This window comes from Vulpes lagopus, chromosome 3, assembly GCF_018345385.1.
Source record: "Vulpes lagopus strain Blue_001 chromosome 3, ASM1834538v1, whole genome shotgun sequence".
Classification (NCBI taxonomy): Eukaryota; Metazoa; Chordata; class Mammalia; order Carnivora; family Canidae; genus Vulpes; species Vulpes lagopus.
Genome location: NC_054826.1, coordinates 120,376,334 through 120,393,130, shown reverse-complemented (window position 1 = coordinate 120,393,130; position 16,797 = coordinate 120,376,334). Strand labels below are relative to the sequence as shown.

At 47.3% G+C, this 16,797-nt stretch overlaps 1 protein-coding gene across 1 annotated transcript in view; it reads right to left on the bottom strand.

The window, feature by feature from the left end:
* LOC121487086 overlaps positions 1 to 16,797 on the bottom strand; it is a 140,522-nt gene that overhangs the window by 79,655 nt on the left and 44,070 nt on the right. The window contains exons 24-29 of the mRNA XM_041748532.1: positions 13,954 to 14,140; positions 12,699 to 12,854; positions 12,163 to 12,296; positions 10,825 to 10,983; positions 5,762 to 5,942; positions 456 to 667 (exon numbers count right to left, since the gene is read on the bottom strand). Of these exons, the coding sequence (XP_041604466.1) occupies positions 456 to 667; positions 5,762 to 5,942; positions 10,825 to 10,983; positions 12,163 to 12,296; positions 12,699 to 12,854; positions 13,954 to 14,140 (1,029 nt within the window). The remainder of the gene's footprint in view (positions 1 to 455; positions 668 to 5,761; positions 5,943 to 10,824; positions 10,984 to 12,162; positions 12,297 to 12,698; positions 12,855 to 13,953; positions 14,141 to 16,797) is intronic.

The window sequence follows — 16,797 nt, the reverse complement described above, 5'->3', positions numbered from 1 at the left end:
AGAGGATATGTGCCAGGCTCCCTCGGGTGACTCCTGGGAAATCTTTCATGGGTTGGATTTCTCCTAGACTATTATGCTTCAGAGATGCTGGAGAAGCTTCTCAAGGATACCCTGCAGCTGGTATAAAACTGACCTTGAAGTTTTCATTCGGTTTTCAGCAAAAGCCTAATGTCTACTTGTTTCAGAGTTCCCCTTCAATATTCTTTCATCTTTTAATCTAACAGCTGCTAAGCAAGAATATGGGAAATTGAGACTGGGGGGCGTGGTCTGCTGTTCCAAATTCACTTGGTAACTAATCCTGAAGACTGTAAGTACTGGGTCATCCAACCTGCCCACATCTGGGCCTGGGTGTTCTCCCTCTGCAGGCAAGAAATTCTACATGGCAGGGAACTAGGTTCCTGGGCTGGAGTCCATCTGCGGGGCGGCAAGCAGGGGGCGTGACTGGGCATGCTCACCCGGAGGTAAGTGGTGGCCGGGGTATAGATGTGAATCTTGCCCTCCCTGTCGAGGCCTTGGCCCCTGAAGGCCACGTTCATCACCAGGTTCTTGAGGGTCCAGGCCTTGCCCAGTGTCAGCTCCAGGACGGCCTGGAATGTGGGACGGTGGGGCCAGTACAGCCTGTGAGCCACAGAGACCATCAGCCAGGGACTATCCAGGTTCAAAGCACCTGCAAGAGGTAGAGGGGGAGAAGCAGGTACAACCGGTAGGAAAATAACTATTGGCAGGTACCAAGAGGTGCCCGTAGCCTCCTCACAGCTACTCTGGGCATGTCTCAAAACTGGAAATGACTAGGAGGGGACAGGAGGGAACTTTACAAAATGCTGGTAATGTGATAGGGGCAACACAGATGTGTGCACCTGTCAAAACTCATTAAATGGTACCCTGGAGATGTGTGCGTTCCACTCGAGTTACCACCACCCATATTGAAACGCTTAGGGATGACATGTACAAGTGTCTACAGCTTGCTTTGAACTGCACCAACAAATAACATGGATGGATAAGTGGATAGAAACATGTGAGTAAAATGTTAACAGAACCTGGGTATGAGTTGGTTGGTGTGAACGATATAATCCACTGCACTTTTCTGTGGGTTTGGTGATTTTTTGTAGGGACATGATGGACAAAAGAAAGGCACAAAGAAGCCGGGAAGGGAGCACAGGAGTGTGGTAATGAAGAATGTGGCCTTTACTCTCCAAGCTGTGGCCTCTTTGAGCCTGTGCTGCCATCATCTGTAAAATGGGTTCAGTAAGACTGCTCACTGGGTATTGGGACAGAGGAAGCACTGGTTAAGAAGAGTAAATACCATCACCACCACCACCATCATCACCATCAAAAAGGTAACATTCAACATAACCTTTTGCCCTTTCCACGATCAACTAAAAGCAGGTCTCAGAACCCCACTCGTATTTTGTCATGAATACCCCAATTCATTCAAGGACTAATTCAGCCAGTATTGCTTGGGACACTTGGGATATACAGTGAACAAGCCGACACAGTTGCTGCCTTCATATAACTTGCAGCCCAGGGCTGGTGGATGGCAGGAGGAACAGATCTTGAACAAATAAACAAATAATGAGACCTAAGTAAACAATGCTGAGTGCTATGAAGGAAAATAAAGGGGGGGTTTGATGAGGAGGTCAGTCAAGTTTTCCATGAAGTACTGACAATTGAGCAAAGGTCAGCCCAGCCAAGGTTTCCATGAGAAAGGGACATTTGAGCAAAGACCTACGTGAAAAGCAGTGGGAGTCTATCAAAGGTGAGGGTAACCTCCCGCCTGTTGGAGATGGAAGATTTGCTGTCTGAGAAAAGTGAGGCAGAGAGGCCTGGATGCAGGGAGACCAGGCAGGTTGAGGGCAGAGGGTGAGAACAGGGAGATGCTGAATAGAGTAGCCCAGGGCCCTGCCCCTGTGCACCCCTCCCACAGGGGATGGGAAGACTGCTCGAGGAAAGAACAGAATGAAAAAGAAACGTTCACAGATAGAGGCCCCAGGGGTCCCCATTCAAGTGCTTGTCAGGGGAACCCATCAGTCAACAAGCGTACCCCCAAACACATGGGGAGCTTCTTCCAAATAAGTTCTGAGCTGCCGATTCTTAAACATAGCACATACCTAAGTCTTGCCTGGTATTTGAGGAAAGCCACTAATAGGAATTCAGAAAAAAAAGTTAAAAGAAACTCAGGGAGAACAGATCAAAGTCCCCAAATTCTGTAACTTCTACTCTTAGAGAAGTAAGAGAAGGTGTTTTCATGGAGCAGATACTATAAGAAAAGAACTCTTAGGAACCAAAAAGAGCTATCTTTTTTGGAAATACAAGCTCTCTTTTGGGAATATAAGCTAGCCAAAATTAAAATGTAGTAGAAGGGCTGGCAGATGAAGTTGAGGAAAGAAGTCCTCAAAACAGAACAATGTATGGCTCAGTGGTTGAGCAGCTCAGGTCATGATCCTGGGGTCCTAGGATCGAGTCTCACATCAGGCTCCCCACAGAGAGCCTACCTCTCCCTCTTCTTCTCCCTCTGCCTATGTCTCTGCTTCTCTCTCTCTCTCTCTCTCTCTCTCTCATGAATAAATAAATAAAATATAAAACAAAAACCAGAACAAAAAGATAAGAAGATAGAGCAAAGAAGAGAGAAGAAAAAAAAGTAGAGGTTCAATTTCTGAGGATCAACATCTGACCCACAGGAATTTCAGAACACAGAGGAAACTACAAGAAAATCACCCTGACCCAAATGACGTTCCCAAATTGAAAGGATCTAAGCAAAGTGCCCAGGACAATGGATGAAAGCAGATGCGCACGAGGGCACATCATAAAATTTGAGGACCCTTGGAATACAGAGATGTTCCTAAAAGCTTCCAGAGAGTGAGAAGTTGGGCACATACAGAAGACGATGAACCAGAAATAGCATCTTAACTATTTGAAATGACACTGGAGCGATGTCCTCAAAATCCTAAAGGGAAAACTAGAATTCTCTACTCAGGCAAATTACCCAGGCAAATCAAAACAGTTTAAACATTTAGGAGTGCAAAATGTTTACATCCTATTATGGGTTGAATTGTGTCACTCTGAAATATACAAAATCCCAATCCCCCAGTATATCCCAGAATGTGACCTTATTTGGGAATGAGGCTATCACAGATATAAGTAGTTATAATAAGGCCATACTACAGTAGGGTAGACCCTAAAACCAATAGGACTGGTGTCCTTAAAAGAAGAGGGAAGTTTGAACCCAGACACATGTGACAACAGAGACAGAGACGAGAGCAATGTCACTCCAAGTAGCAATGGCCACCATCAGGAGCTAGGAAGAAGCAGGGAAGATTTCTACCCAGAGTTACAGAGGGGGCATGGCCCTGACGACACCTTGAACTCAGAATTCTAGTCTCTAGAACTGGTGAGAGAATATATTTCTGTTGTTTCAAGCCACTCAGTTTGTGGTCATTTGTTAAAACAGTCCTAGGGAACAAATACAGTTCTCTCTCAGGAAGCTACTGGAAGATATGCTCAATCAAAACAAAAGAGTAAACCAAGAAAAAAGATGACGTGAATGCAAGAAACAGGGCTGTGACCCAGAGAAGTGGAAGGAATTCCTGGGATGATGGGAAAGGGATGTGCCAGAACCACAGCTATGCAACTGGTCTACACTGAAGCAGAAAAACAGAAGATCTAGGAAGATGGTCTCCAAGAAAGATATGAGAACTAATTGAAGCTGATACATAATCTGATGTGTTTGATCATCTGGAGAAGAGTTTGAGACTTGTGCTAAACATTCAGGAATAATTATTAAGAGGAAAATAGAATATTAGTCAAACGGGGGAAAAAGACAATTATAACTCCAGGAAAAATATAAAGTTAGAATCATAGTATACCATGTATCTCAGCTATGAAGGACATTCATAGAGTCACAATTAAGTAAACATTGAATATTCACAAACGAACTCTTTTAGGGGGACAAAGGGAAATAGATATTTGAAAAGAACTGGTTTAAGAGTTAAATTTTCATCCTTTATGGTAAGAAATATATGGAGAATGGCCTAAAAAAGAAAAAGAAATAGAATTGTAGTAGTATTTTAAGAGCCAAAGGACTTAGCAAGAAATAGCTAACAGAATTTACAGTACTTCTTGCTATTTTAAGCAAAACTTTGGACAGGAAGACATGAAGCAGAAGATTGCTGTATTTGTTATAGAGTAGGTTAAAAAAAACTTTTAAAGAATTATTTCAGGTACACACATGAGAACATAGGATCATAAGCCCCTATTGTAATACCCACCTTCAACAATGATCAACTCATAGTTTCTACTTTATTTTTCAAACAATGTATTGCTAATATAAAAATAAAATTAATTCAAAGATAAACTATGGCAAATCCTTTATTTATTTATTTATTTATTTATTTATTTATTATCTATCTATTTATTTATTTATTTATTTATTGCAAATCCATTTTTTAAAAGTGAGAGAGTGTTCCAGGGAGAGGATACAGCAACTGCAAAGGCCGGAAGGTATGCTTAGGGGAATAGAAAAGAGGCCAGTGGGGCTGCACGATAATTAGTAACAGGGAAAGTGGGATAAGATAAGACTGGAGAATTAGAGAAGGGGCTGTAATGTAGAGTTCTAACATTAAGCAGTCAAGATATAATTTTAAGTGTCATGGGACACATGGAAGGTCTGAGTCTTGAATGGGAGAAGATATTTATAAATGACACATCAGATACAGTGCTAGTATCCAAGATCTATAAAGAACTTACCAAACTCAACACTCAAAAAAAAAACCCAATCATGAAATGGGCAAAAGACATGAACAGAAATCTCACAGAGGAAGACATCGACATGGCCAACAAGCACATGAGGAAATGCTCCGCATCACTTGCCATCAGGGAAATACAAATCAAAACCACAATGAGATACCACCTCACACCAGTGAGAATGGGGAAAATTAACAAGACAGGAAACAACAAATGTTGGAGAGGATGTGGAGAAAGGGGAAGCCTCCTGCACTGTTGGTGGAAATGTGAACTGGTGCAGCCACTCTGGAAAACTGTGTGGAGGGTCCTCAAGAAGTTAAAAATAGAGCTACCCTACAACCCAGGAATTGCACTGCTGGGGATTTACCCCAAAGATACACATCTTTGTATCAGCAGGACACCTGCACCGCAATGTTCACAGCAGCAATATCCACAATAGCCAAACTGTGGAAGGAGCCATGACGTCCTTCGACAGATGATGGATAGAGGAGATGCGGCCTATATATATGATGGAACATTACTCAGCCATCAGAAAGGACGAATATCTACCATTTACGTCAACATGGATGGACCTGGAGGGTATTACGCTGAGTGAAGTAAGTCAATCAGAGAAGGACAATTATCATATGGTTTCACTCATACATGGAATATAAGAAAGAGTGAAAGGGATCATAAGGGAAAGGAGGGAAACTGAGTGGGGAAAAACAGAGAGGGAGACAAATCATGAGAGATTCCTAACTCTGGGGGGGCAAAAAGGGTTGCAGAAGGGGAGGTGGGTGGGGAGACGGGGTAACTGGGTGACAGGCATTGAGAAGGGCACATGATGAGATGAGCACTGGGTGTTATACTATATGTTAGCAGATTGAATTTAAACAAAATTTTAAGAATAAAATAAAGGTCTGAGTCCTGACAGCCAGGCAAAAACAAAGGCGGGTATTCCAGGTAATGAGCACAGGTTGAGCAAAGGCCCAGGGGCCAGAAATCGTAACTGCCAGCCAGAGTCTCCCTAGGTGACACTCACCTTCCCACTTCCACAGGGTAGCTCGAGACGTGTCCTTCCACCGCAAGCCTGCCACAAAGGGCAGCCGCCCATTGTACTGCACCTTCAGGTGTGTGCTGCTCTCCATGTGTGGCTGGCGAAGGCTCGAGTGATACATCTGCAGACGGTAATCCACCTGCCTCTCGGTCACCTGTAGCACAAACTGGAGAAGACCCAGCCCAAGGCGCTAATCAGATCATTCAGCTCCCAACCTAGAACGTTCCACTGGCTCACCACAATGGCTAAGGGTTGGCCTGAGTTCCCTGCGTTATCAGGAACTGCCCGGCCCACTCCCAAAGAATCCCTGGACCCACTAGCAGTTGCTTCCCGTTGCCCCTGGAAAGCATTAATCTACTTTCTGTTTCTATGGATTTGCCTATTCTGGACACTTTGTATAAGTGGAATCATATACTACGTGGCCTTTTGTGTCTGGCTTCTTTCACTTAGCATGATGATTTCAAGATTCACACACATTGCATTTTAGCATGTATCAGAACTTCATTCCTTTTTATTGCTGAACAATATTCTATTGTATAGATAAATCATATTTTATCCATTGTTGAAGAGCATTTGTGTTGTTTCCCCTTTGCAGCTTTTATGAATAATACTCTATAAATATTCCTCACAGGTTTGTGTGAACATAGGTTTCCAACTCTCTCGAGCACCTAGGAGTAGAATGATTATGTCATATGGGAACTCTGTTCTTAACATTTTAAAGATATACCAAACTGTATTTCCATATCGTCGCACCATTTTGTGATCCCACCAATATATGAGAGTTCCAACTTCTCCACATCCTCACCAACACTTATTATTGTCGTTTTTGTTTTTAGCCTTGCTAGCAGGTTTGAAGCAGTATCTCCCTGTAATTTTGATTTTGATTTTCCTAATCACATAGAGCATCTTTTCATGTGCTTATTGGCCATTTGTATACCTTTTGTGGAGAAATATCTATTTAAGTCTTTTGTCTGGTTCCTATCAAGTTGTAAGAGTTGTTTATATACTTAGGGTAAAAATCCCTTTTAAGAGACATGTAATTTGTGCATGTTTCTTTCCACTGTGTGGGCTACTTTGCTTTTTTGATAGAGTCTTTGGAAGCACAAAGCTGATGAACCCCAATTTATCAACTTTTGTGTTTGTTAATATACTCTTAGTGTCATGTAGCTCAGAAATCCCACCCTAGGGACGCCTGGGTGGCTCAGTGGTTGAGCATCTGCCTTAGGCTCAGAGCATGATCCCGGGGTCCTGGGATCAAGTCCTGCATCGGGCTCCCCACACGGAGCCTGCTTCTCCCTCTGCCTGTGTCTCTGCCTCTCTCTGTGTGTCTCTCATTATAAATAAATAAAATCTTAAAAAAAAAAAAAACCAACCTATTCTAAGGTCATAAAGATTTACTTTTATGTTTTCTTCCAAGAGTTTTATAGTTCTTAAATTTAGGTCTATGATCCATTTTGCATTAGTTTTTTTCTAAATGGTATTAGGTAAGGGTCCAAATTCATGATTTTGCACATGGATATCCAGTTGTACCAGCACTAGTTGTCAAAAAGGCTATTCCTTCCCCCTCTTCAATGGTCCCAGCAGCTTTGTCAAAAATCAACTAACATAAATATCTCTGGATATTTTGGGTTTATCTCTGGACTCGCAATTCTATTCCATTGGTCTGTATGTCTATCCTATGCCACTACCATGCTCTTTGTTAACATAGCTTTGTAGTAAGTTCTGAAATTGGAAAGTAGGAGTTCTCCAACTTTGTTCATTTTTTTCAAGGCTGTTTTCTGGGTCCCTTGCAATTCCATAGGAATTTTGGGATCAGCTTGTCACTTTCAGCACAAAGAGAGAGCTTGGGTTTTTTTTTTTTTTTTTTTTTTAATTTTTTTTTTTTTTTGAGCTTGGGTTTTTATAGGGATAGACAGGACTATCAACTCTGTAGAAGAATTTTAAAAATGATTCCATCTCAACATTTGTTTTTCAATCCAAGGACATGGGATGTCTTCTTCTTATTTATTTATTTATTTATTTATTCATTCATTCATTCATTCATTCATTCATTTCTTTCAACCATGTTTTGTGGTTTTCAGAGTATTTGTTTTATGTTCTTTTGTTACATTTATGCTGAAGTATTTATCCTTTTTGACACCATTGCCAATGGAATTCTCAATTTCACTTTCAGCATTTTCACTGTTAGTGTAGAGAAATACAACTTGACTTTCGTATATTTTTCTTGTCTGCTGCAACTTTGAAGAACTCATTTATTGGCTCTAATAGATTTTGTGTGTGTGTGGATGTGTAGATTCATTAGGATAGTCCACATATAATGTCAGCTGTAAACAGAAATAGTTTCACTGCTTCCTTTCCAATCTGGATGCCTTTTATTTCTTTTCTCCTCGACTAATCATTTAGTAAATTATTTCCTAGTAATTTAATTGGGGCACAATCCAGTCCAGGAGAGAGGTTAAGAGCCTAAGGTGTGCAGTGAGACTTACTAGAGTGTCCATTCCAATTCAGTCACATAGTAACTGTGAGACCTCAGATTAGACTGTTTACATAATTTCCCCTCTGCAGAGTGAGGATAGTGGTTATGTCACAGGGGTTATATGAGATAATACAAACAACATATCTGAAACATAGCCTGGCAATAATAAATGGTTCATCACTGCTCTCTCTGCCCTTTCCTCTTCTGTTCACTGTCAACTTCTTAAGGATAAATAGTATCTCATACTCATCTCCTCAGAACCTAGCATGGTCCCTGCCACACTTCAAAAGGCTTGCAGAAACTCTGCCAATCTTTAATCTCTTCACTAAACCTTTGGGACCAGATGCTTTCCAGAAATAAGAAATTTTCCCTATTTAGAATAGTAACATAATGCACGTACTACAATTATATTTAAAAAAAACTATCAAGTCAAAATTCTAATTTTTATCTTTTTAATATTTTATTTATTTATTCATGAGAGACACAGAGAGAGGCAGAGACACAGGCAGAGGGGAAGCAGGCTCCCAGCGAGGAGCCAGATGTAGGACTCGATCTCACGACCCTAGAATCATGACCTGAGCCAAAGGCAGATGCCCAACCACTGAGCCATCCAGGTGCCCCAAAATTCTAAATAAAAAAAAAAAGAAGTCAAACAATACAAAAAAGCTGTCCATGGAAAGGGTAATGCAATGGTAGAAGAAATACAGAAAAGATGGTGCTCAGCCTTATTAAGTGATCAGGGAAATGCAAATTCAAATAACGAGATAGCCTTTCCATCCATATCAGCAATGTTTTTCAAATGAGCACTAGGTGTTATTCTATATGTTGGCAAATTGAACACCAATAAAAAATAAATTTATAAAAAAAAAATTGCAATGGCATTTCCGTGTGTGTGGCAGAAACAGAAAAATCCATCCTAAAATTCTTATGGGATCTCAAGGGACCCCGAACAGCCCAGACAATCTTGAAAAAGCAGCACAAAGTTGGAGGTCTCACAAAGCTACAGTAATCAAAACAGTATGGCGGGGACATAAATATGACATACAGACCAATGGAACAGAACGGTGCCCCAAAATAAACTCTCACATTTGTGATCAAATGATTTTCCACAAGCCCGCCAAACCGACTCCACGGCAGGGGGTGGGGTGGGGAGAGCACAGTCTGTCGGACACATGGGGCTGGGACCACTGGACATCCACAGGCAAGAGACCGCAGCTGGATGCTTCCATATACCACACACAAAAATTAATTCAAAATGGATCAAAAGCCTAAATGTTAAGCACTGAAACTAGAAGATCTTTAGAAGAAAGCAGAGGGGAGAAACTACAACATTGGATTTGGCCAGGATTTCTTAGTTACGCCCAAAACACAGGCCACAAAAGTAAAAAGAGCTCGATCAGACCACCTGCATACATAAAACTTTTGCATGTCAAAGGACGCTGTCAACAGATAAAAGGCAATCCGTGGAATAGGAGAGCATATTTGCAAACCATGTATCTGACAAGGAGTTAATATCCAGAGTGTGTAAAGAATCTTGTATCTCAGTAACAACAAAGCAAGCAACCGGATTCAAAAATGGGCCAAGGACTTAAACAGATATTTCTCCAAAGAAGATAAACCAATGGCAGACAAGGGCATGAAACGATCTCAGCATCACTCTTGAGGGAAATGCCAATCAAAACCCCAATGAGGGGGGAATCCCTGGGTGGCTCAGGGGTTTAGCACCCGCCTCTGGCCCAGGGCGTGATCCTGGAGTCCCAGGATCGAGTCCCATGTTGGGCTCCCTGCATGGGGCCTGCTTCTCCCTCTGCCCGTGTCTCTGCCTCTCTCTGTGTGTGCCTTTCATGAATAAATACATAAATAAAATCTTAAAAAAAAAAAAAAAACCAATGAGGGGATGCCTGGGTGGCTCAGCAATTGAGCACCTGCCTTCAGCCCAGGGCGTGATCCTGGAGTCCCAGGATCGAGTCCCACATCAGGCTCCCCACACGGAGCCTGCTTCTCCCTCTGCCTATGTCTGTGCCTCTCTCTGTATCTTTCATGAATAAATAAATAAAATCTTAAAAAAAAAAAAAACCCACAATGAGGCACCACCTCACATCCATTAGTATGGCTACCATCAAAAACCACAGGTGGGATGCCTAGGTGGCTCAGTAGTTGGACATCTGCCTCTGGCTCTGGGCGTGATCCCAGGATCGCGTCCCGCATTGGGCTCCCTGCAAGGAGCCTGCTTCTCCCTCTGCCTGTGTCTCTGCCCCCCTCTGTGTGTCTCTCATGAATAAATAAATAAAATCTTAAAAAAAAAAACCCACAGGAAAGCCCCCTGGCACATAGCCGATGGTAAAGATCCTTGCAGATGAGCCCCACTCCCACCCCCCAGCAGTCCTCGACAGGCCAGCAGATGTTGGACCCCCCTGGGACACGAGGACCGGAGGTGGGAGGGGGTAAGTTCACCACGCTGAGTTTTAGCTCCAGCATTCTTGCAACCAAGGCCTCCAGGGACACGTGGGGAGCCGGGCGGGAGGCCCAGCTGCCACCCCGCGAGCTGAAGCTCTGCAGAGGTTGGGCTTACCTCCGTGAAGTAATTGCTCAGGGCCGGGCCCGAGTCGTTCTGGAAGGTCTGGCTGATGCGGAGCCGCCTCTTATTTCTGCTCTCATTCCAGTGCTCCCCGTAGCTCACCTCCAATTGTGAGTGTAGGTGGCCCAAGCCCTCCTGGTGCCGGAGCTGAGCCTGGAGACACACCCGACCCAGGAGATGCCCGAGAAAGCCTTGTGTGCCCCGTCCCTGGGCTTCCTTGCCGCCACCACCCTAGGAGATGCAGGCTTGCTTCCCTGGGAAAACAGTACTGGAGGAGGTGACTTTTTTTTTTTTTTTTGCATGGATTCTGATTTTGTAAAATAGTGCATCAGAATATGGTTCATCTTCCTGACTGTGTTGTTGGTAGCCCTTAAATCCTGAGCGGGAGGTGAGGGACTCAGGCCCGCCCGCATCCTGCTCCAGGCCTTGATAAGGGGCTGAAAGAGCCAGCAGCCATGGGGAAATGACTCTTGATCCTCTTCATACAAACCCACAACTCCCTGCCCCCGCCTCTCCCACAGCAGCCTCTGGCTCCCTGGATAGAATCTAAGTGGGTCAGGGTTTTGCCCCTGCTGTCCTGCTGCCCTCTCCTATCTCCGAACAGCAGGTCAAGGCAACTGCATTCATTCATTTATTCCCAAGTACCAAGCAGTACTATGCCCAGCACTGGACATCAGACACCCAAGGATAAAGAATCAAGAAGACCCTGCACTCATGGGAGTGACAATCCAGCAGGAGAGGCAAATGTGTGATAAGATGAACAAAAGCGCGGCTGCCTGCTTCTCCCTCCCGCTCACCCTGCCAGCCGCTCTGGTGAACTGCTAGCTCCCATCATCCCGTTTCTCCCTCCTGTCCCAGGACCTTTGCACTTGCCATTCCCCCTGCCTGCAGCATGCTTCCGTAGGAACAGAACTGTTGCGTGCTTTCATTTTCATCTTAAAATCTGTTTTTCCCAAAGGCTTCCCCGTTGCCCCTTCCAAAGTAGACTGCCCGCTGTCACGCTTGCTCAGCCTCTGTCCTGAACCACCCATGTCCCTTACGGCTCCCCTGGTTTGGTCTCTCTCTCTCTCTCTCTCTCTCTCTCTCTCTCTGTGCCCCCACCCAGCAACGGGATGGCACAGACCAAGTGCTGCCGTGAGCACGGCCCTCTCTGAGACGGCTGGACCTATAGCAGATGTTCAATAAACACCAAGGGAACCAAAGCATGTAAGCCTGAGACTGAGGCTGCAATTCCAGCTCTGTTCCCACGCCTGACCTTGAGCAAACCAGTCTCTGTGAGGATGAGCTCCGGGCTGTCCCCAGATCACCCCCTCCCCCAGCCAGGACACCCACCTTGTGGCTGAGCGCTGGGATCTGGGTGCAGTGGAGCTCATGGTCCAGCTCCAGCTCATAGGCCCCCTCTGAGCCACTGTGTGCCCACAGCTTCTGGCTGGTGCTGCACTCGTGTGCCAGCTGCCTCGCTTGACCTGTGCGGGGCAACCCAGAGCCACCTGCCAGCCTCTGCCAGCAGCCCTCCATCCCGATTCCAGGGAGGGGAGCGTGCAGCCCAGCTTGGCACCCCCTCAAACCCCTGCTCTGGATCCCCTCTGCTTAGTGTCACTCATTGGAACCTACTGATGGAGAGTTTTAAAAGACAGGTCTACACACACACACACACACACACACACACACACAGACACACTTTTTTTTTTAACTGCCCAGCTAAGTGCCCAGTTCTATTCAGAGCCAATGAGATCCCTAAGTGGCTAAGGAACAGTGTGGTGAGGGCAAGACAAGGTGGCACCTCAGCCCGCAGAGCCAGAGCCCCAGGAGATGCTGCGCGTCCTGCTACCCCCCGCCTCGCCCCCAGCCCCGCACACCTGCCGTACCCAAGAGGCCGTACTTGATCCTCAGGGAGCTGGTCCAGAGGCGGCTGTGCCGCTGCAGCGAGCCCAGGACGTGCAGTCCCACGGAACCCGGCACGGACAGCTCGCCACCCAGGGCCACCACCTGCAGCCCGTCCTCTGCCTTCCTCTCTAGCAGCACTGTGGGCGGGGGGAGGGGGGTTGCAGGGAGTGAGAGGGACAGATGCCACATGGCTGTGGCCCACAACCTAGGGGACACCCCAGCCCCAGCACGAGCAAGGAACCTCCCAGGGGGCCCCGGGGTGGGGGGTCCTGATGCAACCCATGCCCGAGTCCCTGCCGAGGAACTTTGGTGTCAGAGGACTGACAGCATTACTTGGTGACAACCGTCGGTGGCCTGAAAGGCACTTTTGCGGGTCCAGGCCAAAATTTTTAAATCACATAGAAGAAAACACAATAGAACAGATGAGAAAGGACAGTGCCTCGGAGGCCATCTGGTACAGCTCACCTTCTGAAACCTGTGTCTGCTACCCTGACATTTATCCGGATCACATGGGTAGCGCTGGGCCCTGACAATGCCCACCGTGCCCTTGCCGGGTGGCCTGCAGCCCTGGCCCCTGACATCATTCCTTGGAATCTCCCAGAACAGCCCACGGGGAGCGTAGCCAGGGGGCCGCACCCCAGCTCTGGCGTCGGGGCAGGCATCCATCAGACTGGCTGTGCCCAGGCCAGGCAGTGGGTTCAAGGTTTAAACCGTGTCCTGAGCAATTTGGGTCCCACTGCCACATGTGTGTTTTAGTACAGAATCAAAATAGTCTGAAAGTTGCTGTTTGGGGGCTCATGGAAGGCAGTCGGTGTTGGAGGGCGCCTCGGGGGTCTGAAGGGTGGTTGTGCACAGATACGGGGCCTGGATTTTCCTGTGGGTGGGAGGTTAACACTGGCAGGTCGAGGGGATGGGGATCCATGGGGGGGGGGGGTATCAGCCCTCCCCCTCCTACAGCCTGCCCACTGAAGACAGGGAGTGGCAGGAGGGAGTCCCTCTTCCTTTTTTTAAAAATAATATATATATATATTTAAGATTTTATTTACTTCTTTTAGAGACACAGAGAAAGAGAGTGAGCACGGGCTGGAGGGAAAGGGAGAGGGAGAAGCAGACTCCTCGCTCAGCACAGAGCCCGATGTGGGACTCAAGATCATGACCTGAGCGGAAGGCAGACGCTGAACCGACGGAGCCACCCAGGTGTCCCAGTGCAGGTGGAGGAGGGGCCCCTCTTCCTACCTGACAGGTGGGCCTGGTCACTCAGCAGGTTGCTCAGCGAGACGGAGAAGGCCAACTTGCTGCCCGCCTGCTGGCTGAGGTTCCCAGTGAGGACCACAGGGCTGCCCGCCGTCACCAGTTTCACCTCCAGCTGGGCCTCAAACAGCTGGGCCTCACTGCCAGCTGCTGGCCACAGGTTGCTCCGTCCCTGGAAAGACCTCAGCGTCACTTGGGCGAGGTGTGGGGTGGGCGCTCGGCCAGCAGGCCTGGCTCTGCCCATGAGAACTGAGACTGGACACAGGACAGAGCTTAGCTGACAGGCCCTGGGCTGGTCCTTCTCCCAGTTCTTACACTTGCTCTTCATCCAGGTAGGTAGTCTAGGGGGTAAGTTCAGGTGTAAATGCAAAGGACTCGTCCCCTTCGCCCCTTGCTCTCAGCAGCCAGCTCCGGGCCAGCCCTCCCTGCAGAATATTCTGGAACCTGACCCCTTGGGCCACCCCCACCCCCACCCTGGCTTGAGCCCTGGCCATCAGCATCTGTGTCACTGCAATGTTCTCCTGCCAGCTGTCCAGGCTCCCGCCTTGGCCCTGACGTCTGTTCTCCACCCAGCGGCCAGAGTGACCCCTTTGAGACAACGTAAGATCCTACACTCCCGTCTTCCTCGGGGTAAAAGTCCACTCAAAGGACACGCGGACAGTCCAAGACACACTACGTCACGGCACTGGAGATTTTCTGGAGAATCCCTAAGCAATGGCAACTGTCATCCCTAACAGCTGCTCCCAACTGTAGACCAACCCAACAGACCTCTGCTGACCGCCAGCTGATCTCTTTACCCCAAAGACATAAAAATGACCTCACCGCTCCCCGACTGTCCACTGTTTTACACATTCTCTAAATCCTGTTCTGCCTTTGTTCTTCAATAGTCACAATTTGCTCTCTTCTGACTCCTTGTTGGCAAAGCCTTATGGGATCTGTCCCTTCTCCTATTCTGCTCCAAACACAGGACCCGGCGTGCTGTTCTATTAACACTCTGGGCATAACTCACCTCAGGACCTTTGCACATGCTTCACCCTTTACCTAGAATCTCTTCCCCCAGAGAACCATATGGCTCTCTCCTGCACGTCCTTCTCGCCTTGGCTAAGAGTTATACTCTCAATCAGGCTTCCCTTCTCATCCTATTTAAAACTAAAGCCAACACTATACGTTGGCAAATTGAATTTACGTAAAATTTAAAAAATAAATAAACAAAACTAGAGCCAACCCCCAGACGCTTCTTCTCATATGACTTCAGATCCCTGTGCCCCAGCTCGAGGATTTCCTTTTCCTTTCTCACCCATCAACTGAACAATTTGCTTGATTATTTCACTTATCATCTCCCACTACAACGTAAGCTCCAAGAGGAGAAAACTGTGCGTGTCTCTTTCACTGAGCTGTCTTCCGAGTACCTGGCACATTGCAGGTGCTTGATAACTAGTTGTTGGGGGAAAACAAAAACGAAGACACTGAAAAATAACAGGTTTGCATTGCCTCCTTAGGCTCCTCATCTCCCTCAGTGGCAGGCGCTGGGCCCAGCTTCTTGTGCATCCTCAAGAGAGCTGAGGCTTTAGGAGGAAGGCCCTCTCCCTGACATTTGGTCTTCTCCCCAGCAAGGGCAGGAAAGACCTGTATGAGTCTGTGTGTGCATATGTGCACACACGTGTGCACGAGCCTACATTTGCAGGCTCCCTCTTGCTTTTCACAAAAACAGATACAGGCTCTCCACTCTGGCCTACTTCTCTCACTTAAAGGGGGGTCTCGGGGATGGTTTTCTGTTGTTTGTCTCAGAGGCTGCTTGGTGGGAGCAAAGTGCAGCCCGTGAATAGGATGATCGTGGAACATTTCATCCAAACCAGGACACTTAGCAGCAGTTGAAGGGCACACTAGTCACGGTGAGCCAGGTGGATGGTAAACTGGGGCTCCCCGGGGTGGGGGGGCAGCCTGAGACTTCGGGATGCCCTGCCCCCACCCACCCAGGGGGTTGGGGAAGAAGCACAGAAACCCACTGTGCTCCTCTAGACCATTCTTAAACCCCACAAACTCTGAGCTGAGTTGAACCCTGCTCCGCTGCTTTGTCTTCCTGAGCTTCTCTGCCTTGGTCCTCATCTCCTGCAGGCTTGCTGAGAGCCCACGGCCACCCATCGCCTCCTGAGAAGAGGCTTTGGAAGGTTCCAGAATCCTGCTGTTACCATTGCTGTAATGAGTCTGACACAGCTCAGACTGGAGGTTCTCTGAAAGCAAATGTTTGCGGGCTGCAGACAGCCCTCGGGAGAGGGGAGAGCAGCAGGAAGGTCTGCAGGGAAGTGGAGGCAATTAGCACTTGTGCATTTAGCAAACAACCAGAGGCGGCTGGCAGGCTCCTGGGAGTTTCTGAAATGATTTGTAGCCTCCTCAGAAGCCAGGCAGCTGGGTCCCTAGGAGGAAGGCGCCCTCCCCTGACACTTGGTGCTCTCCTCACTCGGGGGACGGAAGTGGATCTGGGAGTGGACAGTGTGTTTTTGCAGAGAAATCCCAGCCCTCCCGCTGCAGACTCCCAGTGCCAGGCCTGAGCAGGCCCTGGAGACCGAGGCCAGACCCACTGCCACCGGTGCCTAGGTGTGCTGCGTGGCAGGTGCAAGTCTAAAACCGCTCGTTTTGTGCTTGTGCAAGTCCCAGACCTGGGACTAGACCTGAATGCTAGATGGAAGGTCTAAAGCCTCTCTTCGGCAGGAGGGACAGACAGACACAAAGCTTTCGTACAACCGCAGAGAATTCAATGGCCCTGCTGAGTAGTTTCCAAGAGAAAAACCCATGCGCCCTCTGCTCTGGGAATTCCACTGCTAAGAATCT